We start from the raw sequence: 25,822 nt of genomic DNA on the forward strand, positions 1-25,822 counted from the left end.
CTGGATGCTTATCTTGCTGGGATCCTATGACCCCAGCTGACTTCCTGCCCTTTGGGCAGGGGGCTGGACTCGATGATCTCCCAAGGTCCCTTCCAGCCCTGATGTCTGTGAAATCTATAACCTGGCTGGAAGAAAATCTGGGAAGAAGCAAAACACTTTATGTATGTAATGCCTGGCTTTGTGCATTCACACCTTACCATTTATGTTTTTTTTATTTTTTTTGGAAAAGCAGATGGCTATGAAAGTTCTTCCATCATCTGCTTCTTCTATCACTATTCATTTAGCAGCAGATGGGATGGCTATGAGATGAAACGTGACTCTTCTACAACTAACTCAATATTATGAATGAAACGACCACAGACTATCAAAAATGCAGTAGGTCAGCATTTAATCAAATAATCATGGGATCAATAGTGATGCTCATTTCCTGTTGCCACCCAGTGGAATTATTAAGAAATGCAAGTAAAAATAATAATAAAGCTAAGTTTCTACAGTTGTAACCAGGGGAAAAAAGGGAAATTCAGAGATGGCATCATAATTTGACCTTTACAAGAAACCCCTGAAAAACAACTCAATTTGTCACACCTAAAACAAGACATATTTTACAAATAAACACAACTCCAACATATTCAAGTCTAAGCCCTTATACAATTTATAAAGGGCATCAAAACTTAGAAATATCAAGAAGAAAAAAAAAAAAGCTGCACCTAATGGATAAACCAGTGATTCTGAACCAGAGTGCCAGAGCACTCTGAGGTGCCACCAGATCCTCAAGGGTCCCCAGCTTGTGAGAAGACAGCAGATAAGCTAAGCAGATGCTTGCTCCTCCTTGCCTGGAAGTTCCCTAGCCCTATTGCCCAGACCCTGTGTGAGGAGGTAAGTATTGTAATATAAATTAGTTTTTGAAACTGCGTGCCACTCATTTCACAAAAATTATAAAAGGCGTGCCTTGAGTCCAGTGAGCGGTGCCTCAAGTCCAAAGAAGTTGAGAACCAGTGGGATATAACTTAAATCAGAAAAAAGGAATCCTAACATTGTATCAGCACTCTTGAAACAGATACTGCATTTGCTATGGTTATTAAGGTTACACTCACACTACAAGCCTTTCCCATTCTTCTTCTTGGCATGTATTAAAGAACATCAGTGTCTGGAGACTTTCCTCCCCCCATTTTTGCCAAAATAAGCCCAAAGATGGAGGGGAAAAAAAATCCATCCTTGTTTACATACGTTGCATGGAATATCCATTGGAACGAGATGCCACAACATGTAGGACTGTGCAGCCATCACTGTCTTGCTGGTTGATACTACCCTTCAAGTCTGGTTTCCGGTCTAGCAGCCATCTGAAAAGATCATTCCCTTCTGAAATGAGAAAAAAAGGTGTCACAAAACTGTGCACTGTTATACTAGAACAGAAGGAGGAGGAAATAATATTATATTTTCTCTTTGAGTGAAAGAGACCCTCTCAAAGACCCTTCCTTTTAAGACAGAGAGTGAATGACAAAAGACAATTGAAAAGCATCAACAAATGGTGCTATAGGTCAATGTTTTTGTTGGACACAGAACCAAATTTTGGCCGATTCATAATATATATGCAATTCTGGTCTTGATCTACTGATTTTTAACCTGTTACTCAAATCAGACAGACAGACACTGCTATTATTTTCAAAGGTGACATTTATAGCTATAATGCTTTGGCTTTTAACCAAGGAAAATGGTGTTTCAATGTCAGTATTGGGATCATATGACTTCCAAAACACACCTGAACAAAAGGAATGAAGCTTGAGTAATATTTTTTGTAGTAAATTCTTGAGTTATAGAAGATAATCTCCCGATATGATTCAGTTTGAGATTTTGTCAAATATGGTTTCAGTTACAAATTTTCTGGAAGCTGGCCTTGGTTGCCTTTGTTTTATTTTAATATGGATTGCTGCTTACTTGTTTTGATGCAGAGTTTAATGATAGCATGAAGTGGATAAGCTCCAATGCTCCCAATGTTTGCTCCAATGGAGATAAGCCATTCCACCAGTTGTGGTAAACTGTCTATTCTGTCATATTGTTCACAGAGAACATATTCCTGATAACAAAGAAATAAGTAAAAACATTATAGAGTCGCATTATTTTACAATGCATGACAAAAATTCTCTTTCCCAGGGTTATTTTCACCTCATCCAAAACAAGAGTTTTTCATTACTTAGGAATTTGATGCAACAATGACAATGCAACAGAATAAAGGTGTTTGCTTTACCTATTACAAAGTTGAACTGCAAATATATTTATTTGCATTCAACAGCACCTAAAAGCCCCAACTCAGTGATGGCCCCAATTTGCTATGAACTGTTCAACAAAAAAGACACAACACTACAAAGCAGCTGTCTCTGCCCCAAAGAACTCTAATTTTACCCTACTTACTATTACTATGTATTAGTAATACATATTCTATATTTTGTATGATACATATACTATTTATCTACCACACTAGTATTGCATAAATCTCTCCTTTTCTGTACTGATGGTACCAAGTGTTTTAGGGCCAGAAAACATAGTTTGCAATCACACTAGTATAGGATGTAACATTATAAGGCTTCATGGGCAATTTTTTTTTTTTTTTAAACGGGGTTTCAGTTCAATCACTGGAGAAGCCTGGCTTGACTCCTAGACCATGGGCCTTTTACATATTATCTATACCACTCACATCTACTAGACAGGAGATATGCCTCATCTATCCTGAAATCACTACAGCAGTTTTAAACTAGCTAGCTTGGAATTGGATAGCAGCAGTAGTGCTAGCTGGTACCCCACCCCCATCCAACAATTTTGATTAACGCTTATGTAATTAGCCAAGTAACAAGCTACACTGCACCCAGACAGGCTACTTTAAAACCAGTGTGGATCCCAGAGACAATTTTTTCTGCTACCATTATACACAATCTTCCCGAAAACCAGACAGTACATTTAATGGTCTTTAAAATTTACTTTTGCCCTCCCTCCCTCTTTCAGAATTTCTCTGTTCCCCATACCAACCACATCACTGCTGTCTACTGACACAAGTATAAATCAAACCCTATTTGAAAGTTATATAGTAAAAATACTAGTACAGTGCTACTGAAATACTGGTTCGGTGGCATCTTCTAGTATTCTACAACAAATATGTTGTATGCCCACTATTTACTATCCAGTAAATTCAGTTCTATAAAGCTTGCTTTCTATCCCCTAAAGTACAAATTTTTAATGACCTCTCCAACACCTTTTTAAGATGCTAAAGAGAAGAGATCTCTTAACGTAATCACTAGAAGAAACTTAACAGAAGACAGATAACTTGTTAAACAAAATACATATAAACAGTACCTCAAAAAGATTCTTTAGTGATAACTGTGTTACTCTGAGATTTCTTGGCAATCTGTCCTTCTCAGATACCAACAACAAGAAAGACTAGGAAAGAAAAGAACATTTCGAAGCATTTAGATAGTATGCTTAAAATTCATTTAGCTGAATTATCAAACATTACAAGGGAAAACTAAATAAGTACTATCAACAAATATTTTCTTTTTGTGTTGCCTATCATTTGTACTTACTCCTCAGATTCTCAAGAACAAAACCTCCTTTCCCTTCTTGTTTGTTAAAATTATACAATTTGGTGCACACTTCCCAGCCCTTACTCAGATGCATTTCTTAATCAGGCATGTGTCACCATAATTCAGATACATTTGCTATCATATTCATACAAAGCATCAACTGCAACAAAAGCATATCCCTGGGAACATATTTGTTAACTTGCGATCCCCCTGGTACTCTAAAGTAAAATCACTGTGGATTTAGCATAAAAATTGTAGCTATTGAACAATTTCCTCAGTAACACAGGAATGGCTTTACATAAACTACAAGGATATTCTTCATCTGTGCATAGCAGAACCTTTTTTTGAGTCACATCTACTTGAAATTTTCCATCTTATACAGAAATTATACTTAACAGGTCAAAACATTGTCCTTGCTACATATTCTTCTGTACACATCTGAAAAGAGGACCTCAGCAGTGACAACGAAACAACGATAACTTTAACAACAGCTGAGAATCTGTTAGCATAAAAATAAAAGAACCCAACTCTGAGGAAACGCATGTAATCTACCACTATATTTTTCTATTTTGCCATTCTTATCGTGTTCCTCAATTCCTCGATTTTTTTTTTTTTTTTTTTATACAGATACCAGGTCTTGGATGAGCTACTTTCAGCAAATTTATGATTACTGATAGTACAGGACTGAAATCACCCTAGTGCTCCACTGAAAACAAGCCATCGTGCTACTTCCATTAAGAGCAAAGTGCAGTTTTGAGGGTACCAGCATATTATGGAACATACAGCACAAAAATGTGTATTGAAGAATCAAGTGATGGCCTGTCAATAACTTAAATGTCAAACAGACTTGAAAGCCGCAACAACTTCTAATTAAATTGGCTCAAAAATAATTAAAAATTACTGTAGATACTGCATCTTGTACCATTCTTGTGGTTTACTAAAATTCCCATGAAGATAGCTGTTGCTTCTCTGTTAAGACCTACACAAATTATTTCAACAGATTGACTGGCCATACAGTACAAGTAATAAAAGGGACCATAACAAAAATGAACACAAATAGATACTTTTCCTCCATTTCATTCCATCACAAACATTTGAGGTGGAGTTGTAACTATAATAAACAAGTCAACAGATAAATAAACAAATTAGATTTCTACATTTATTTGACTCTTATGCTGCCTTCCCCAGGGTGGCTTACAATAGAAGCCATGAGTCATAAAGAGAGATAAAATATTAAAATAAAATAATAAATGATAAAACCATGCCCCCTGTAAATTATGACCCTTTCAAAAAGGGATGAGACTCTGATAAATTATGCTTTATCTGTTTCTACTGTAAAAATCAAGACATTTGGACACACAGTGACAATTAATGCGTGTTATTTTAGATTTAAAAGGCAATCTGGGAAAATTAAAATGATGCTCAAGAAACAGCAAAAAGAGTTAGGAGTGCACCGATAGAGATTTTTGGGGCTGATACCAATAGCCAATTTTTAAGGAGGCATATTAGCTGATACCATTCCAATTTCCAATCCATAGCCCGGCAGCATGGAGAGCTGCGGGCAGCTGGTAAGTCTGTTGTGGTGGAAGGGAAGGGAGGAGGGAAGGGATGTAGGGGGCAGATCAAGGCCCCTGCAGTGAGGGAGGGAGTGGGGGCTGGGGCAGGGTGTGCTTGGGGCTGGCAGCACAGGGAGTGGGGGCTGCAGCCACCTCAAAAATTCACCGTAGTCCCCTCAACCCCTCCTCCCAGCACCGCCACCACCTGCCCTAAGCGCAGCCTGGCCAGCCCTGCTGCCACGAAGAGCCCAGCACAGCCCCAGACTCAGCCCCAGCCCACAGGCATCCCATTCCACACCACCACACACATGTGCACAGTTCTAGGGGCACACGCAACCCCACGCACACCCCACCCCCAGCCATGGCCCTCCCACGGTGTGCGCACCAGCAGGAGCCACCCTACCCTCCATGCCCCCCCAATGACCTGAGGCTCTATCCTGCATCCTGCCTGTGCAACGCTTGCTTCTGCCCCTGCCCCAGCCCCACTCCTTCCCTCACCATGGGGGCTGTGATCTGCCTCCCACACCCTTTCCCTCCCCCCTCCACTTCCACCACAACAGACTGACCAGCTGCATGCAGCTCTCTAAGCTGCTGGGCTGTGCTCCTCACCACCTATGTGCTGCACTGCGGCTGTGCACATGCACAGGCCATTTATTGACCACACTAAATCGGCTACATCAGGCCAATTTCCAATACAGACAACTTTCTTTATATCAGTGCCGATCCAATATTGCACCAATCAATGTATAATAAAAAAAAAAGTCACCTACTTTTACCCAAGTCTATACAGATATGAATGGCCTTGCTAGTCTCCCTTGCATAATTATAAACTCACCCGCCACAGTTTTTTTCTGGCCAGTTCTTCTATTACCAGCTGCCAAGTTGATTTATCAAGTTCTTCTTGCAAAAGATTCTTAAAGATGGAAGAAGACCTGTGTGTACTAGCTTTTTCACCCAAGAGAACAAACAGAAATATGTTTAAGTATGTAGCTTCTCCAACTATAGGAATCCATTTTACAGGAACAATTTTACGGTATTTATCATAACACAGCAAATAAAAATACACCGCTTTCACATAATTAAAAATGGCAATATCCCATCCCTAATTAGGAATGCACTATTTTTATTGAAAAATTAATCAAGTGCTTTGGAAAACAAACTCCACACCCCAATTCTTCTACTTGCAGTGAACGCACAGAGATCTAGTGATCAAACTCACTAGGGTAGGAATGGGAATCCTCAGAAGCATGTGGAGAACGGTCACTGCCTGAAGGCAGCTAGCTGGTCTCTAGACTCTTGTCTGAGCTTCTAACAGAGCACTGAGCAAGAATGACTCAAAGAGAAAGAGGGAACAGAGAAAATTAGGAAGAAGGGGATTGGATGCTCCCACTGAAATAAGCTTTTGGAGGATAGGAAAGGACAAAGCTTCCCCTTTCAACTGCTGTCCGTGTGGGGTTTTCTCTTCTTGTTACCGTTCATGTCCCGAGCTAGCTAGCTGCAACTCCAACTCCACTTTGGCCTTCTTGATTTCATTGCTTCATGCCCAAACAGTACTCCCTAGACTAGGAGAGTATTATACAACTTAATGCCCTCCACTGCAAGTTTTTCCTGATACAAAAGCTTTTCTCTTCCTTTGTTATTCCTAGTTGCATTATATTCCTTAGTTATACCTGATCACAAAGGAGAACAGTGTGGTCTGGATGAAGTCAACACAGCATGAGGACTGCAGCAGGGGCACTATTCCAATTCTGATTTTCCCGCGAGGCAAATCAGTTCATTCATCTGGCTGAGTCCCTACCCCAGTCTGTAAAGTGTTGTGGAGGAAGCTTAGACAGCATGTTGCAAGGATTGCCTGGTTAATTACTGTGTGCTGAAAACCCCGTAAAAATAACTGTTAATGAATTATGGTTCTGCTTCCTACTTGCTGACAACATTCTGTTATTTGTAAATGTACCATTACCATCATAAGTTATTGTTCAACTAAATTATACTTTTGCTGAATGTATTAGGTAGCATTTTCTCTAAATTGTTTTTCATTTTTATTTTCTACCCATATTTCTTTTCAGATCCCTTTGTATTTTGTGTTGATTGGTGTCTGCACTGCAACCCAAATTTAGTGTCATCTGCATGTTTGATTCACATTCTGTTTATCTTTTTCCACATTATTAGCAAAACTAATTAAGGCTGTATTCACAGGATGTTAAATAAGGTTGTATTCATCTGAGGACCCCTGCAAGTACTACTGAGCATCCATAACTCCAAATCAAGCTGGTGGGAAAAATGAATGTTCAAAATCTCAGATTCTTCCTCCAATTTGTCTGATTATTATTTATTACAGATCTGCATTCAAAGCCCATCTACATTAATTGAAAAATTTGCTTTTGATAGGGTTAGGCGGTAGGTCTTTGCATATAAACTTTTAAAAGTTGGACAAATGACTAGGGAGTATTGCTTGGGCATGAAGGAATGAAATCAAGAAGGCTAAAGTGGAGTTGGAGTTGCAGCTAGCTAGCTAGGGACATGAACGGTAACAACACGAGTTTTTACAAGTATGTTAGCAACAAAAAGAAGATCAAGGAAAGTGTGGGTCCCTTACCAAACAGGGGAGGCAACCTAGAGCCAGAAGATGCTGGTAGTATTTGACATTTTTTTACCTCAAATCATCATAGGCAAGGTCAGCTTCCAGACTACTGCACCTGCCAGCATGGCTTGGTAGCCAGCAGTGGCAAAAAACAGATTAAGGACTCTTTACAAAAGATGGACATATACAAGGGCCAGACCTGATGGGAGAATTTACCAGTGTGATTTCAGAGCCACTGTCCATCATCTTTGAAAACCCATGGCAATAAGGAGAGGTCCCAGGCAACTGTAAAGGGCAAATATAGCACCCATATGTAAAATAATATAGGGCAAATATAGTGCCTACCCCTATCCCTGGAAAAATCATAGACCAAGTCCTCAAGGAATCAATTACTAAGCACATGGAAAAGTTGGAGATTAGGAACAATCAGCACAGATTCAACAAGGGCAAGTCATACTGGACCAACCAGACTGATTTCTATGACAAGATGACTGGCACTGTGGATGCAGGGAAAGCAGCGTGATATACCTTGATTTTAGCAAGGCTTTTGATATAGTTTCCCATAACAGTCTTGCAAGCAAGCTAAGGAAATACAGGTTAGATGAATGGACAGCAAGGTAGACAGAAAACTGGCTGGCTCCTCAGATTTACAAGGCAGCAATTAATGAATCAGTGTCTAGGTGGCAGCCAGTATCAAGTGGAGTGCCCTACGGCCGGTTTTGCTCAGTATCTTGATCAGCAACCTGGAGGGTGAGATAGAGTGCACCTTCAGCAAGTCTGCAGATGGCACCAAGCTGGGGACAGTAGTAAAATATGCTGGAGGGTAGGGCCAAAGACAGACTGGAGGATTGGACCAAAACAAATCTTATGAAATTCAATAAGGAGAAGTGTAAAGTCCTGAATTTACGACAGAACAATCCCATGCGCCAGTACAGGCTGGGGATGACTGGCAAAGCATCCAGTGGACAATAAACTGAATATGAGCTGACAGCATGGCTTTTTTTGTGAAGGCTAATGGCATAGTATAAACATTAGTAGAAACATTGCCAGAAGATTGAGGGAAATGATTATTCCCCTCTAGTCAGCACTGGTGAGGCCACATCTGGAATACTGCGTCCAGTTTTGGGCCCCCATTATGGAATGAATGTGGGCAAATTGGAGAGAGTCCAGAGGAAGACAGCAAAAATGGCTAGGGGACTAGGAAACATGACTTTTGAGAGGCTGAGGGAACTGGGCTTATTTAATTTGGAGAAGACTGAGGGGGGATTTAATAGCAGCCTTCAGCAACCTGAAGGGTGACTCCAAAGAGGATGAAACTACACTGTTCTCAGTGGCAGCAGATGAGAGAAGAATGAGCAATAGTTTCAGGTTGCAGCACGGAAGGTTTAGGATAGATATCTGAAAAATACTCTCTCATTAGAAGCACTGAAACAGGCTACTGTGAGACGTTTTGGAATCTCCACGCTTGGATGTTTTTAAGACCTGGCAAGATAAATCTTTGGCTGTGATAATGGGAGATGGTCATTCTCCGAGCAGGGTGTTGGACTAGATGGCTTCCTGAGGTCCCTTTGAACCCTCATTTTCTATGATTCTATAAGCAACAAGATTCATAATCTTTTTTAAACTAAACTTCCCAAAACAAATTTTGAAACATGCAAAAGTACTGAATTACAATATGCCTCTACTGCATTCATAGTTGGTAGGGTTGGAAGGGACCTGAGCAGATCGTCAAGTCTGACCCTCTGCCATGGCAGGAAAGAATGCTGGGGTCAAATGACCCCGGCTAGGTGATTATCCAACCTCCTTTGAAGATCCCCAGGGTAGGAGCAAGCACCATTTCCCTTGGAAGTTCGTTCCAGATCCTAGCCACCCTGACTGTGAAGTAGTGCCTCCTGATTCCTTACCTCCCTAACTTTGCAATTCTGTGCATGAAAAAGCAAGTAAGTTTGCCTATGAAGGTTTAAGTTGCTTATGACTGGGGGTACACTGATAGAGATTTAAGGCCTATACCAATAGCCAATATTTAAGGAGGCATATCAGCCAATACTGATCCAATACCGCTGCCTCCAGGTGGTAAGTCTGTGGTGGGGGAGGTAAGGGAGGGAAGGGGGAGGCAGATCAATGCCCCCTGCAGTGAGGGAGGAAGGGGGCAGGGGCAGGCGCTGCCCAGGGGGTGCTCCAAGGTTCTTCTGGCACCACGTGGGACTGTTCTCGGCAGGGTGGGTTTGGAGCAGGCACTGACAGGGGGCTGTAGCCCCCCAAAATTTTGCCACAGCTCTGTTCCCAGCACAGTCTCAGCTCTTCCCAGTACGTGTGTGGAGGCGGGACATGGAGCCGGGCTGCACTTGGCAGCACGGGGTTGGGAGTACAGCTGCTGCAAAATTTGGGATGGCTGCAGCCACTCCCAGCACTGCCGGCTGAGAACAGTCCCACACAGCACTGGTTCCAGCCTGCCCACCCCACGCAGATCCAAGGGGCACACCCTCCCTGGCCTCCTGGGGTTCAAACAGTGGCAGGAGCCACCCCCCACCCCAACCATACCTCCACTCCATGCCCTCACCCCACCGCGGGCAGCACCTGGCCCTTTCCCCCTCCCTCCCTCACCGTGGAAGTGTTAATCTGCGCCTCCCTTACCTCCCCCCTCCCCTTCTGACTTACCAGCTGGAGGCAGCTCTCCATACTGCCAGCTCTTTTTGGCCAAATTATCAGCCCCATTGTGCTGATATTTGATGCAGCAAATTTTCTTTATGTCAGTACTGATCCGATATTGGACCGATGTATCAGTGTAGCTCTGCTTATGACTCAAAGATTTATTTCCCCATCAATAATTTTCTCTTTACATCTGCTACCTTGACTTACTAGGGATAAAAATGACACTTAAAAGGGTAGCAGCTGCCAGGACAATTCTTCTTCCTTTGATTTGAAAAGCAGCATATTTGCCTGCCTTCCAGTCTTGTATTACTTCCAAGCTTTCTGTTTCTTTAGGCTCAGATTAGATAGTTCCAAAACCCCAACTCCCACATTCATTATCCTTAATGGTCCACTCAAAATATGAATAACAAACCATTTTAAAATGTTCCCTTTCCTTTAGTGTTCCAAATGGACTTTCTCTGCAGGACTTAACCAAAATGTTTTATTTCTATTTGTTTTTAAAACAAACCATTGCCATATTGATGAATCTCTCCACGTGACTTAGATGACAGCAATCAAAGTTGTTAACAATAGAAAAAAAAAAAAAAGGATATAAAACTAAAAAAGCCCACCCTGGTAAACAACAAAACAAAATATTGTCAATATTTCCTAGCAAGGTTTTTGCAAAGTTCTGGGGGGAAAAAACCTCAAGCAACTGTAACTGCAACATTATTGGGGTACTTCAGAGGGGTAACAGTCAGTTCCAGAGTGTCTTGGGTACATGCAGCTGTCATCTACAAATTGGGTTGAGGCTGTTCAGGTGACCTGATAGGTCATTCAGATATTAACAACTTTCCGTTGTGACCCAAGCAGATAGTGACAAAAGTTAAATGTTCTCATGAGGAATGCTCCATTTATTTTATCTTTTCCTTACTGAATGAATAATAATAATAATAATAATAATAATAAAAGTCTGAACTCCACTTTACCATTAATGCACATGAAGATTCCGACTATAAAATCAACCTTTTGAGACGTATCCTGTGAACCATGGAGACGAATCAAACCCTGAATAAAGAGATCAGCTGCATAATCAGGTGCTGACAACTTAAACTTTGAAAAGCCGGCTCTGTAGTAGGCCTGGAGGAGTGGGGAGGTAAGGGGGAAGGGAAAAAAAGAGAGAGAGAGAGAGAACATTGTTATGGTACCTAAATTTAGAAGATTGGGGCCCTACCTCTGAAATCCTTAAACATAGCTATTAGCAAAGATTTCTGACTGAATAAGGTTTGGAGAATCTGGCTGTAAAGCCATAAAAATAAATGTTCAACATTACTAATTACATAAGTAGTTGGTCTAATAAAAGATATCAGATTTACCCAAAGGAGCTTGTCTGTCCGGAAGTTGTTCAGCTACTTGTAATAATTGCATGGATTTGATATACCCACAGAACCAACACCATTGGCATACTGAATGCTTTTGTAATCAACAGCATGGGAATTTCATTCTACTGTATTTATAGTTTCCTTATACCTGGATACGCCAGTTCCATTTAAAATACAGTATTAACATAATCCCTGTTGTAATTTTTTTTAATTTACATAAATATTCAGCTACTGATTTGGCATCTTGAAATTATTTTCTCACTCCTCTTGCAATACGTACCTGTACACTGAATCTTAGAAAAAAAGAATCCAATCTTTATTCTCATTTAGAAAAAAAGTTGCAAAGTACTGCTAATACCTTGTGTTAAATGTACAGTACCTTAATAAATGATGGATCCCAGTCGAGGCCTTCCTGGGCGAAGCGATATGCAGCTTGCCATTTACTCAGACAACAGAAGGCAGTTGATTTACTGCAAAGTAATTTGGCCATCTCTCTCCGAGAACAGCTAAGAAAAAGTTAAACAATATACATCTTTAGTCTTTTTCAAGAGATACATAGTTGGTTATTGAAAGCTTTAGCACACACACCTTTTACATTGTGTCCCAAAAAGAAAATACAGAAGAAAAAACATTCTAAAAAGACAAAGTCCAACTGTAAAAATCACTTTGATTGTACACTGAATTTATAAGTTAAGAAATACCAAAGTAAGTCCATGCGTGCACAACTAAGTTCACCTTTTCTGGTCATGAGTTATAATATCACCAATTTTCTGATGGCACACCTTTCCTCACATTTAATATATTTCTTCCATTTCATCTGGAGAACACTGAAAATACTATAGATTGATTCAACTGTACAACATAGTTGGCTGCATGACCAGGTTTCAAGGTATGAACAGACATGAACAGAAGGTGCCAAATGATAAAGGAAACCCAGTATATTTTGGTAACCAGAAAGCCAACTAAAAATATTGGGGTAGATCTCTAGTGGATGCAAAGTAGCATAACTCATGGAGGTAATTAGAGCTACTCAAATTTACGATAGCTAAGGATCTGGCCTGTCTTCTTAAAAAGAGTTATTAACGTCAGAGAATCAAGAAAGAACTAAATAAGAGCACTGGGAATCTACCCCAAGCCTTTATACTAATAAAGTCATTAGAGCTTCTACAAATACTAAGATTCTTCATCTAGACATTACAGACAAAGCTTTAGGCACAGGAACAGGACAGATGAGGATGTAGGATAAAAGCCCTGGCTTTGTCTTAAATCTCTGTGCCCTCCAGTCCCTACTCCTTATAAAACTGTTAGGATACCAACAGCTATGAGGTGTTCAGATATTAGTTTTGGGGACTCGAATGAATATAAATATGGACAGAATAAATAGGTATTTATTAGAAGGCTTAAAATAGGTATTTATTACTAGACTTTGGGAATGGAAGGAGTACCGATTCATAACTGTCAGTCTAGAGTCAAAAGAGCTCCTCAAATTCACCTGGGGTTACAAGGACAGGGGTTATAAACCATTTCTAAAAAACAAACAAAAGAATAGTAAAATGATACTTGCTGTGCTACTCACATTTATCAAATTATATGGGGCCTATTAAATTCTTAAAGCATAGAAACATTTCAAAGGGCCCTGCTACACATTCAAATTAAAGCTGGACAGAAACCAGCTACAAAGTTGTTACACATTTTCAAGCACTACCTTTATAGCTGGCTGGCTCTTTTCAGCTGGCTAGTCATTTTTATCGTGTGATAATTATTTTCCATGTGTGGCTGATCTAAATTTATTGTGCAATTAACCATTTAATTGTGTGACAATTACATTGCACTTGTGGCTGGTCTAACTTTGTGTGACCAGTTAAATTAATTGCATGACTAACCAGCTAATCACATAATATATGTAATGTGTAGCAGGGCCCTAGGTGTCAGCAGTGTTACTATTAAACACAAAAACTCCAAAACCAGACAAGACCAGTGGCAACGTGTAGGGGGGAGCAAGTGTATCCCCTGAGAGTGCTGGTGCACCCCCTGACAGCTAGCATTCCCCACTTAGGCGATGGGCAGGAGCGGTGGTGCCTTCCCCCCCTCTGAGAGCACCAGCCAGGGAGCGGAGGTTCCAAGAGAAGCACCACTGGCACTTCCAGATCAGCACAATCAGCCACAGAAGGACACCCCCCCCTCCCCCCGGTCACTGACTGGCTGCTGGGGGGGCAAGTCCCCCCCTTGACTGAGGAGGCACCTGTTGCCCATGGATAGTACAGCCCAGGTAGAGAAAGCTCAAACATCTGTCTTCATAAAAGCTTATAATGTATAATCTTTGCAATATGCCCTGAAAGTCAAGACACTAATACTCTGAAAGGCCAAGGAAGGAAATACATTTGAGTTCTCCAGCTTCTGAACTTGTCCTGGCTCAGCTCCCCAGGCTTGGTTGGGATAGAATAAAAGGTGGTAAACTCTGGTTCTGTTCATCCAGAAACATCTGCTGCCTCTCGCACCCAGTGCAACAGACTAAGGGTCAGAGCATATCAACACCATGAATTGTACCTGGAAACTCATTGGTAATGAGTTCAGTCCTGGTTCATGCTCCATATTGCGAGTTCCTGTTAAATAAGCAGGGAACTGCATCAGAAAGCGTTTCTGCGTAGCTGGAGTTGTGCTGAATTAATTTTTCTTTAATGGAAATAAATATAAAATGTGGATGCTTTTTGTTTGCTCCTCACAATACATTAGTGCAAGCAGAATCATCAGAACTGCAGTCCATGGGGCACTAATACCAAAGGAGCACCTTCTGGCCATTCATGAAGAAACGACAGACATCTGTTGGCTGTTCTTCGCATTTAACCTAGCAGCTGGAAATGAGGAATATGGCTACAACTACATTCAACATATTAACATTCTTGTTCCACTTAAGCAATGGCTGCAGTTGCCAAAAGGATGCAGTGTAACTGTGGAAGATCCGAAAGAATCTCTCCATGTTAACATGTAGGAAGCCCATTCTGTGAGAGAGTTTAAGCCCTTAGCTAAGGCAATGAAAGCAGACTGCTCAGGTCTCTCTTTGCTCCTAGTCATGTTTCACCTCCTGAATCTAGTCCTCACTGAATAACATCTGAATCAAAAAAATACAGCAAAAGGAATATGTTTAAAATGCATCAAAAAAGTAACAATAGTAATATTATTGTTATTAGTAATGTTAGTACTACCATTTATGATAATTTTAACAAGAGCACCAATCAAGCAGTTGTGGGGGGCGAGGTTCTATTCCATTTTAGTAACTATAAATCCCAGACACTCCCCCTTCTAAAAACTTAGCTATAAAAAGTGATAAAGAAGATGATGAGAGAGAGCACTTTTTCCCAGCAAAAACTTGGTTTTCAGATTTTTTTAAAACAAAACAAAAAAACCTATTTTGATGAAGAGATAAATAATTCAGTACATTTTCTATTAATATTAAGCTCTGGAATTGTTTTTAAAGTAAACCTGAAAATAAGCCCTCAAATACTGGGGCTTGAGAACAAAAACCTTCATCCTTCCTCCCTAAAATTCAAACCTGACCAAGACGCACATGAAAGAACTGGCAGTGTCACACAGGCATTCAGGAACAGATAGGTAGCATATTTTTCATTCTACTAAATTCAGTAGGATGTTTGAAAGCATTAAATCAACTAGTAAATAAAAAAAGAATAGAAAAAATACAACTGGATAGCAGACTGCACAGAGATTTTGTTGATAATGAAAGTCAACACAATTTGGTTTTAAAGGTATAGCTATGGTTAGTTATTGTTAATGGTGAGTCGAGTACAGAACTCAAAGCTTACGATTTTCAGCAAAATCTATCAGTGATTCTTCTGTTTATGCCTCCCCTTCCTCTACAGACCCCATTTAGAGACAAAAATACTTTCACAGATCCTAAATCTCTTATTTGCTCAATACCTCACGTCTACACTTGCAATTTCATTCTGAGAGTCACTAAAGGATTACTTGGACCATTAGGGGTCCACAGACCAGAGTTTGAGAATAACTATAATAGTTTAAACAACATGAAATTCAACAGTTCTGGGTGCCGCACTTCAAGAGGGATGTTGACAGCATGGACAGGGTCCAGAGGAGGGCCACTTGCATGATCAGGGGACAGCAGGGCAGGCCTTACGAGGAGAGGCTACGGGACCTGAACCTGTTCAGCCTCCAAAAGTGAAGGCTGAGGGGGGATCTAGTGGCCTGTTGTAAATTAGTCAGGGGGGATCAGCAGGCATTGGGGGAGTCACTGTTCCCCTGAGCACTACCAGGAGTGACCAGGAATAACGGTCACAAGCTAGCAGACGGCAGGTTTAGGCTAGATATCAGGAGGCACTACTTCACAGTCAGGGCAGCTAGGATCTGGAACCAACTTCCAAGCAAGTGGTGCTGGCTCCTAGCCTGGGGGGTTTTAAGAGGAGGTTGGATGAACATCTTGCTGGGGTCATTTGACCCCAGTATTATTTCCTGCCATGGTGGGGGGTTGGACTAGATGATCTACTCAGGTCCCTTCCAACCCTAGGAACTATGAAACTTAAACTTAGCCGACAAGAGACAGAAGCTTTTTTACTGAGCACCACCACCACCAAGCAAAGTTAAATGTTTTTGCTTTTTATTTTGAACCTGGAGATCAAAGCAACTTGCACCAAGGGTTTTAAAAGAATTATCCCAGTGCTTTGTGTTAGTTTTGAATAGCAAGTAGAACTATGCTGGTTGAATTATGAGGGTTATTATTGACCTAGATAGCATTAGATAGGCATTGGAACATTCTGTCCAGTTTTCAAGTCAACAATTCATAAAGGAAGTTCAGAAAAGAGCTACAAGAATGATTCAAGGCCTGGAAAATCTGCCTCACAGTAACAGACTAAAAGAGAAGGTTATGAGCTGACTCGCACGTGATATATAAAGTATCCGTATGGGAAAAAAGGTTTCTGATAGTAGAACATTTTTAAACTAATAAATAGGTATAAACAAGGTCAGATGGGTGGATGCTGAAGCTAGATTCAGATTAGAAATTGGGAGCAATTTTTTTAACCATAACCCAAGCATTTATCTACAAATTTACCTACGGACACGGCAGCTTCACCATTATTTGTAGTCTTTAAACTAGGGTTGCATGTCTTCCCGAAAGTTATACTGTATCTTAACCAGATTTATGAAGGAATGATGCAAGTCATCCCAGGCTCCCCCTGCACCAACAACATGGCATGATGGGATCTGATGTTCAGCACCACAATGGTGCCTCCTGCCAAGCAGGAGTAGCATGACAAGAAGCACAGCTGTTGGGACTGCACATCAGATCCTTCTTTTTAAGATCTGCCAGTGGCCTAATAAAAGCCAGCGCACAAGAAAAACTTGTAATCAAAGGGTTCTTTTGCATAAAAAAGTTGCACTGATTTATATAAAATTGTTTTTTAAATTGATTCAGATAACTTATACAAACCTCAATGTGGACAGGTTTATTTCATTTTAAAAGCATTTTGTTTCAAGTTGACTTAAATATGTTTAGGATGGACTGAAATAAGGTCCTTAACCTGAAGTAAAGCATCCTCATATGAGGTGGCCTCAGTTGAGCTAAACTGTTTTCATTTTATACCTTAAGTTAACCAGTGCTACTGCTTTGTGAAGATATACTATCATAGAAGATAGGACATGCTAGCAAATGCAGAGATGCACAGCTTCTGAGTACAAAACCAGCAATTCTCAACCTGCTGGCCCCACAGGTCAGATTTCATAGACAATAGGGCTGGAAGGGACCTTGAAGATCATCAAGTCCAGCACCCTGCCCCAGGAGCAAGGAGTCAGCTAGAGTCAAAGGATCCCAGCAAGATAAGCATCCAAATGTTTCTTGAATGAGTCCAGAGTAGATGCCTGCACCACTTCTGGAGGGAGTCTATTCCAAGGCTTGGGGCTCAGGCAATAAAGAAGTTTTTCTTTACATCCATTCTAAAATGGTCTCAGAAGAATTTAGGACCATTGGTCCTTGTTATCCCTCAGGGCGCTCTGGTGAACAGACAGACATTCCCCCAGATCCTGATGCACACCCCTTATGTACTTATAGGCAGCAACCAGGTCACCCCTGAGCCTGCGCTTTTCCAGGCTGAAGAGTCCCATGGCTCTCAGCCTCGCTTCATAAGAATTATTCTCTTTCCCTCTGATCATGCACGTGGCTCTCCTCTGGACTCTCTCAAGCTTCTCAACATCCTTCTTGAATTGTGGAGCCCAGAATTGGATGCAGTACTCCAGCTGCGGCCTCACCAAGGCTGAGTACAGTGGGAAGATGACATCCTGAGATTTATTTGAGAAGCATCTATGGGTACAAGCCAGAATTTTGTTTGCTTTACCAGCTGTGACATCACATTGGTGGCTCACGTTCATCTTGTGGTCAATCATGACCCCCAAGTCTCTTTCAGCAGTGGTGCTAGTGAGCGTAACCCTGCCAAGCGTATAAGCATGCTGTGGGTTCCCCCCAACCCTCCTGAGGTGGAGTACCTCGCATTTTTAGGTATTGAATGTCATCAGATTTATATCCGCACACCTTAAGCTCATCCAATGAGTAGCATGAGGCCAGAATCCATGTTGTGTCAGCATGTAGAGTGGTCTGCAGATGCGATCTGGTGCGTGGCTCAGCTCTATGTACCAGATCCAGTCAGACGGGCCCCAAACACAGGCCACAGCCTAGTTCTCCATGTAGGAAAAGGCCACTGAGTGACCGCGTGGTCTAGTATACCGGCCCATGTCATCCAGCCTGCAGGTCTTCTCGTGGGTGCACAAATTGGTAGGGGAACAGTGCTAGCATTCATTGCTGTGGCTCTGGAAGCCATGGCAGTTTACGTTGCCACCAAGTTTCCTGATCTGTGAGAAACTCCATGGACTGAATAGCACAGCCTCATGGGCCGGATTTGGCACATGGGCCAGGGGTCAAGCACCACTGTTTAAGACACTTCTTGTTTGGGCAAAACTGATCCTTTAAATGGGAACATGATGAGGAGAGGGAGAATGTCATACCACGAATACATTTTTGTACATTATACTCTCCAGAATTAACGCACGACAAAGCTTTTGTGGCATGTTGCCATTAGACAGAAGAAAAAATATTAAGCAAAATGACACAGTCCCAGCTATTTAAATGTGCTGGAAAGTATTTGACATTTAGACTTGCTTTCCAAAGAGTCAAAAAAGTAACTTCACCTAACAAAATCATTGAAAAACTAAAACAGAAGCCTGAGGTTTACTGACTTCACCACCAGCCTCACTGAGGCAACACAAATTCAGAAAAATGAAAATGCCCAGGGTCATCTTTGTTTTAAAGAAGTTCATTGGACTATCATGCCCCAGCCTGGCCAGCCAGAGACGTTAGACTCAATACCCTATCATACCTACCTTTAAGATTACCTTTATATTGCGCCTCTAAAGTCCTTACTGAAGCACAAGGTGGAAGAATAAAGAAAACAGCTTAAGACAAGAGGACAAAAGACTACTACACCTTGTAAAGGCAGAAACAAAACTCCTTCTATTCACCCAGCAGAAAAGGGTAACTGGAAAAAGCGTTTCTCCTGAGGTATGTACAGCCCCTCCCAGCATGAGTGCAGTTAAAGTCCTGCCCCTCTCTCAGAGCAGTACTTGAAAAATCACAGACTAGCCCAACATCAGCAGAAAGAGCCAGAATGAGAGGGGGAAAAAAAAAAAATAGACAATTCTCCCCCTCTATGCGACACTGGTCAGGCCGCAGTTGGAGTATTGCATCCAGTTCTGGGCGCAGCACTTCAGGAGGGATGTGGACAACATGGAGAAGGTCCAGAGGAGGGCCACTTGCATGATCGGGGGCAGCAGGGCAGACTTACAAGGAGAGGCTATGGTACCCGAACCTGTTCAGCCTCCACAAGAGAAGGCTGAGGGGGGGGATCTAGTGGCCTGTTACAAACTAGTTAGAGGGGACCAGCAGGCATTGGGGGAGTCCCTGTTCCCCTGAGCACTACCAGGAGTGACCAGGAATAACGGTCACAAGGTGGCAGAGGGTAGACTTTGGCTGGATATCAGGAGGCGCTACTTCACGGTCAGGACAGCTAGGATCTGGAACCAACTTCCAAGAGAAATGGTGCTGGTTCCTACCCTGGGGGTCTTTAAGAGGAGGCTAGACAAACAGTCTTTCCTGCCATGGCAGGGGGTCGGACTTGATGATCTGCTCAGGTCCCTTCCGACCCTACCAATTATGAAACTATGAAATAAACAGTTTGGTTAAAAGTTTAAATTGAAACTTCTTGTAAATTTACAATATTTCTTAACACTTGTGTAGAGTTGGCAAGGTAATAGCTAGCTAATCTTCATAACATACAAGTCAGATTACATTATCACCATCATCCACATTTTACTGTTGAGGTTAAGCAGCCAGCCAAGAGACACAGGGAAGTCATCACCAGGACAGAAACCAGAGCTCTTGCCTTCTGCTGTGCTCTGACAGCTTGGACACTTCATTTTCAAGTTCAAACGTACTGTCTCCTACATTAGTTGAATACTTACAGCCCCATTCGCCATAACTGGAAGGACACACAGATGGCTTCATCGTACTTCTTGATGGCCAAGGCATAGTTCCCATTTTTAAAAGCCTGATTCCCAGCTTTTTTCATAGATTCGGCATATAGCATGGGATCCATGTTAGCTGAGAGCAGAGGAAACAGAGAGAAATCAAAATCCTGAGCCCATGTATACCATGCCTCTCCTCCTCCCTTGAAAGAAAAAACAATTAAATGCTCATATAAACAGTATTTCTTTTTAATACATAAAAGGATCTGGTTTTTTTTATGACCTCAGGAGAAGTTGTCCACATTCTGAGGATTAAGTATAAATACCCTTTTGCAACTGCAATTCACTTTGATTCTGGAGTCTCTAAAACAGCATTTCTCAACCCATGGGTCATGACCAAAAAGCTGATCATAAGAATATATGAAAGGGTTGTGAACAAGCTTTAAAAATAGATCCTCCTTTAAACAAGAAAAACATTGGAAGCTGAGTTCCATGCCTCTCCCCCGACCCCACACACTCACCCCCTACCCACACACAGGGGACCTAGAGTGCCATCAGTGTTTAACGGATGGATCCCAATCAAAAAAAGAAGTTGAGAACCACTACTCTAAAACATTCATCTTGGATTTAACACGGCCATTCGTTAGAAGCACAACCACAAGATTATCTCCCTTCTCCCCTGCAGCTAAGAATCATAACACCATTTTGAACCAAATCTTTCGTCTGATCTTTTCTCATGTCTCATTTTCTCATGTTTTGTATCAACTTCAAGCAAAGACATTTAGTTCTCTGGCTGGTAAACTTTTTGATCATTGTTGTCATTTAAAGAAAAAAAAGAAGACAGGTTTATTTGTTTCTAAATAAGATTCTAATTTATTTAAATGCATACACATACACTGGGGACAATTAGACTTGGTCAAATACATTGAAATTTGTTGAAAAATGGGAAATAATAAGCATATTTTCCCATGTTTTTAATCTACATACAGAACTGTATTATATGATATTATGACAGCCTAAAATATTGCCTTATAAACATATAAGTTCCATGCTGAGAAGTTAAATCTGTTGTAAAGTTAAGACATGAGCACTGAACATAAACAAAGGGGAGATAAAAAAGGTAGCACTGACAGAAAGCCAACCCTTAAAAAAGGGAATATTCACAATTTAAAATTGGAAACTAAATTTCCCATGCTTAACTGAATTAAGCGCACAGGTAGCTAGCTAGTAGGTTGGTAAAAATGTATTAAAAATAGCAAAGTATACCCTGGAAAAATACTAGTCCCCCCCCCCCAAAAAAATCACAAAGAAAGAAATTGTGATTTTGAAAGTTTCACATAGGATTGTCTTTCAAGATTGAACTTCTGTAATCAAACAAAAGTATTGCAGAGCATTTCCATCTTGCAAATCTGAGTATAGGGAGAACAGAAAAACAAAAATACAACCAAGGAAAACACTGCTAACAGTAGAGCCCCAAGGATGCAAGAAAAGGCCAGGTTAACTGAAATAGAGTGCAACAGTGCATATTGTGTACCAATGGCTAGCTTCATGACAGGAAAACACCAACAAGTCATTTTGGGGGATGTACATATGTATGCAACCTTAGTAATACACAAAATAACCAAATTCAAGAATCTTATCTAAAGCACTGGCACAGACTCAAAAACCATCTCAAGTGCTGAGTAGAGCAATAAATTAAAAACAAACAAACAAATCACTAAAATTTTTTAGTGATCCAATAGGGACCTATTCTTTTTTATTATTATTATTAATCACTAAGGTCCCACCCCTCTCCCCTTACTTGGGCTCAGTAGCAAAATTATGCTCAGCTTAAAAGTATAAGAATCGGGCTCCCTATTAACACTTGCCCTATGGTGACGGTGCCTGGGAAAAACCAAACAGGACAATTCCACAAGGAATTGCAAGATTCATTTTTTTTTGTTTGTTTGTCTACACACAAAAGCCTCTCTCAGTGTTTAGGACCCAATCTTTATAATCTTATTAATGTCAAGAACAACAAAAAGAAAATAGCTATAAACAAAATTAACTAATAGTAGGTCCCAGCTACACTGGAAAGGCAACAGTTCTAGGAGGGATAACTGTCCCAGCACAGTTGAAGCATAGCTTCATTTTGCAGTTTCCATAGGACTCGAAAACATTTTAAAAAACCATGCCAAATGTGTCAGGGAAACAGATATAGATGGGACCTCAGTTTCATTTCTCAAGCTGGGGAAATATAAAAATGAATAGAAAGCAATAAAAACAGTGCAAATAATTAAAAGTACCATGCCCTCACTGCAGGAAGGATACGCCGGGGGGGAGGGGGGGCAGGGAGGGAGCAGCTGGTGTCAGGCTTGGTGCTTGGCTGGCACAGCCCAGGGTGTATCACTTGCACGGGACGGGTTTGGCTCTTGGCTGGCGTAGCCCAGGCCATGCCGCGCGCAGAAGCCAGGGCCAGTGCTGCCTCAGCCACACCAGCAGAGCCCCAGCAAGTGGCATGATAGAGGTGACCCAGCAGAGAAGGCAACCAGCTCCACCACGCACAGCTTCCCCCAGTGACGCAAGTGCCAGCAGAACTGTATGCCCTGCCCAGAAGCTGTGTGCTAGATACAGTGTGCAAGTCAAGGTGGAATTTAAGGGTCAATATTTGGGCTTCAAATCTCAACTTGTACACCATGAACTATGGTAAAATATATTTTTAAATATATTGTTACCTATATTACAGGAAGTCCTTTGATTGAAACAGAAAACGTAGGAATCGGCATCTCTATCTAACAGGAGGAATGGATAAAAATCACGATTGCAGCGCAGAAAAATAAATCCCAAAATATTTCAGCTACAGAGATGATCTCTTGATGAAGATTGTGTGCATGTCTTCAAACTCGCTCTGCACAGTTACAGTTTATGATTGTTGCTAGTGGTTCAATTTATCAAAGCTGGATTTTGGCAGGAGTTGTTCTTGCAAGGGCTAATGCTGGAGCAAATTCCTAGGGTGGGGTTTTGGCTTTTGCTCAGAAATAAAAAACTTGTTTATTGTAATATTACATATTTGTCAAAGGGCCCATTTAAAATAATAATCAGCATTTAAAAAACGACCACTGACAGAGAACATTTTATCCAACAATATAGCAGAAGACCTTTGGTTGCAACATGTTTATTTCCGTTACTGATTTTCTAATAAAGGCAAACAGAAAGAAAGGAAGCCTACATGTGATAAACATGGTCAATATTATGCAAACAAGGGAAGCAAGTTCAAACACAATGAAAAATGTTATTTTTTTCATAAGAGGAGTGATGCCTACTTGAGTCTGATCACACTTGCAACTGCTTTATACCAGTTGAAATGAGTTCAGAAAGAAAGGAAGAAAAATAGTAAGTGAAGAGTAGGAATGAAAAACCCAATTGCTAAATTAAGAAGGCTGTGAAAGGGAAAAAAAGCTAGGCTTTTGGTGCTAGAAGCAGAGGAAGAGCCCTTTTAGACCTCCCCTACCCTCCATGGCTGGCATAATGCCTACTCTCCCTACAGTTTCAATATTCTTTCTGTATAGTTTTGACCCCCAAATTCCTCCCCAACATTAATAACACTTTATCTGGCATTAATCTGACCAACTACCTCCAGGCATTTTGCTTTTTAAATTTCTGTGACCTTCTGTACTTCCCAGTTCTGTTCAAAAGAGGTAGTAATGAACGATGAAGTACATCAAAAAGGTCTATATAGAGAAGTGCAGAGAAATCTTGCAAGTTCCTTTAACAAATATTATATGGAACAGTTTTGTCTCAAAACACAGTTTTGTCAAAATCATAATGAGTTGTGGGAAAGCGTAGATTCTAATAAATATTTCAATGAGAAAAATGTTGACACATTTTGTTTACAGCTTACATTGATGCGTATTTTGACTGTCACATTGTAGTAATAGTTTATGTAGTTTATTAAATAGTGCATGTTTGTATGTGCACATGCATGTGTGAACATTAGTACTTGAATACAACACGAACAGGGGAAAAAAAAAACATTAAAAAGCTGAAGTGGAAATGAAACACTGTCAAAAAGGAATATGTGAAGGTCCCGAATCAAATGTTTCCTGAACTTTGTCTTTGCAAAAAAAGTTTTGAAATTTCATCTTTTCATTCCAAATCAGAATTGCTTATTTCCCAAAAATGTTGGATTTCTCAAAGAACAGAAAGTCTGCATCCTGAACACCTGTAACTGAGTTTTCAAAATCAGATACTGTGTAATCAATGAAATTATAGCGTTCATCAGTGTTCACCACTGGCTTCAGGGGGAGCAGGGCTGGCTCCTAATGTGTAGATCTGACTCAGACAGCTAAGTACCAAATTTACCTAAATCCAAAGTGACTTTGAAATCAATTTATTATAAAGTTTTTCATGCACAGACTCTAATTATTGGAGGGTCATTTTAAAATCCCCACCACCACAACCATCACTGCAGTGGGGAAAGCAATGGCAAGGAGGCTAAACAGCCTGATGCCCACCCCTTGCCCCCCCATACCTGCCCTACTACCTGCCCCCCTGACATTATGTTCCCCACTTCTTCCCCACACAGGGGGGGCACCAGAACTGCTCCCAACATGCTAAACGCAGCAGCTGCACAGGGAGTCCAACCTGGCTAAGGACAGCAGCAGTGGTATGCAGGTTCCTTCTTCCAGTGTCTGCTCTTTCCTTCCTCCCTCACCCCGCTCTCCCTCCATTTCCCATTTCTCCCCTGCTGGCCAGGAGCAGGCACTGGAAGGAGGAAGCTGGGGATAGTGGCAGTAGCTTGCAGGTAAGCCAGGCTTGCTACACAGCTGCTCCCTGAAGTGTAGGCCAGAAGCAGCTCTGGGAATCCCCCCGTACCTGTATCAGCTGGGGGTAGCAGCAGCAGCAGGAGGCAGGTTCCTCCTTCCAGTACCTGCTCCCAGCCAGAGGAAGGGCTGGGGAATGGAAGTGGGGAGGGGAAGACAGGGAGCAGCCACTGGAAGGACCCTGCACACTGCTATTGTTATCTCTAGCCAAGCAAGGCTCCCTGCAAGCATGAAGCAGAAGCAGTCAGGAGCGCCTCGGGGACTCCCCTGCACCCAGACCAGCCAGGGATATGGCTTGTTCCCACAGCTCCTGGCTACAGCCATCCCATACTTAATTCTAAAAGAAGGCTTTATTCCCCCCTCTCCTCACCACATTGAACAGAGGGAGCAGGAAGGAAAATCTCATCCTGGATTAATCAAGCAAATACAGTACTTATCCACACAAAACCTCTGAACAGATCTGGCTTGTTAGTCACTATGTAACATGTGTTGTTGTACTTCCCCCTGAAGCTCAATTAAACAAGTTTACTGTATACTTAATTATATAATTCCATCTCAAAACAAGTTAAAAACATTCATCCATCCATGTTTGGGACCAGCAAACCAAAATTATGGTTTGACTGAACATAGCACCTACTTTGCAGTGGACAGATAAGTAGAAGCAGAACCAGTATATTCAACCAGAAGTAACCAAAGGGTCCCACTTTTCTGTTGGGGAAACAACACCTCTCAGCATGGGGTGGATTACCCATTTAAATAA

The 25,822-nt window shown here is 41.3% G+C and overlaps 1 protein-coding gene across 2 annotated transcripts in view; it reads right to left on the reverse strand.

Moving 5' to 3' along the window:
- TRANK1 (tetratricopeptide repeat and ankyrin repeat containing 1) overlaps positions 1–25,822 on the reverse strand; it is a 75,706-nt gene that overhangs the window by 43,965 nt on the left and 5,919 nt on the right. The window contains exons 1-8 of one of the 2 annotated variants that reach the window (XM_019538144.1): positions 23,563–23,637; positions 20,258–20,396; positions 12,102–12,228; positions 11,330–11,480; positions 5,964–6,082; positions 3,346–3,429; positions 1,936–2,074; positions 1,228–1,359 (exon numbers count right to left, since the gene is read on the reverse strand). In XM_019538144.1, coding sequence (XP_019393689.1) covers positions 1,228–1,359; positions 1,936–2,074; positions 3,346–3,429; positions 5,964–6,082; positions 11,330–11,480; positions 12,102–12,228; positions 20,258–20,391 — 886 coding nt within the window. In that variant the 5' untranslated portion in view covers positions 20,392–20,396; positions 23,563–23,637. Of the gene's footprint in view, positions 1–1,227; positions 1,360–1,935; positions 2,075–3,345; positions 3,430–5,963; positions 6,083–11,329; positions 11,481–12,101; positions 12,229–20,257; positions 20,397–23,562; positions 23,638–25,822 lie in introns of those variants that run through there. The other variant, XM_019538138.1, reaches the window with a different exon arrangement.

Source organism: Crocodylus porosus, unplaced genomic scaffold (genome assembly GCF_001723895.1).
Source record: "Crocodylus porosus isolate Cpor-Errol unplaced genomic scaffold, CroPor_comp1, whole genome shotgun sequence".
NCBI lineage: Eukaryota > Metazoa > Chordata > Crocodylia > Crocodylidae > Crocodylus > Crocodylus porosus.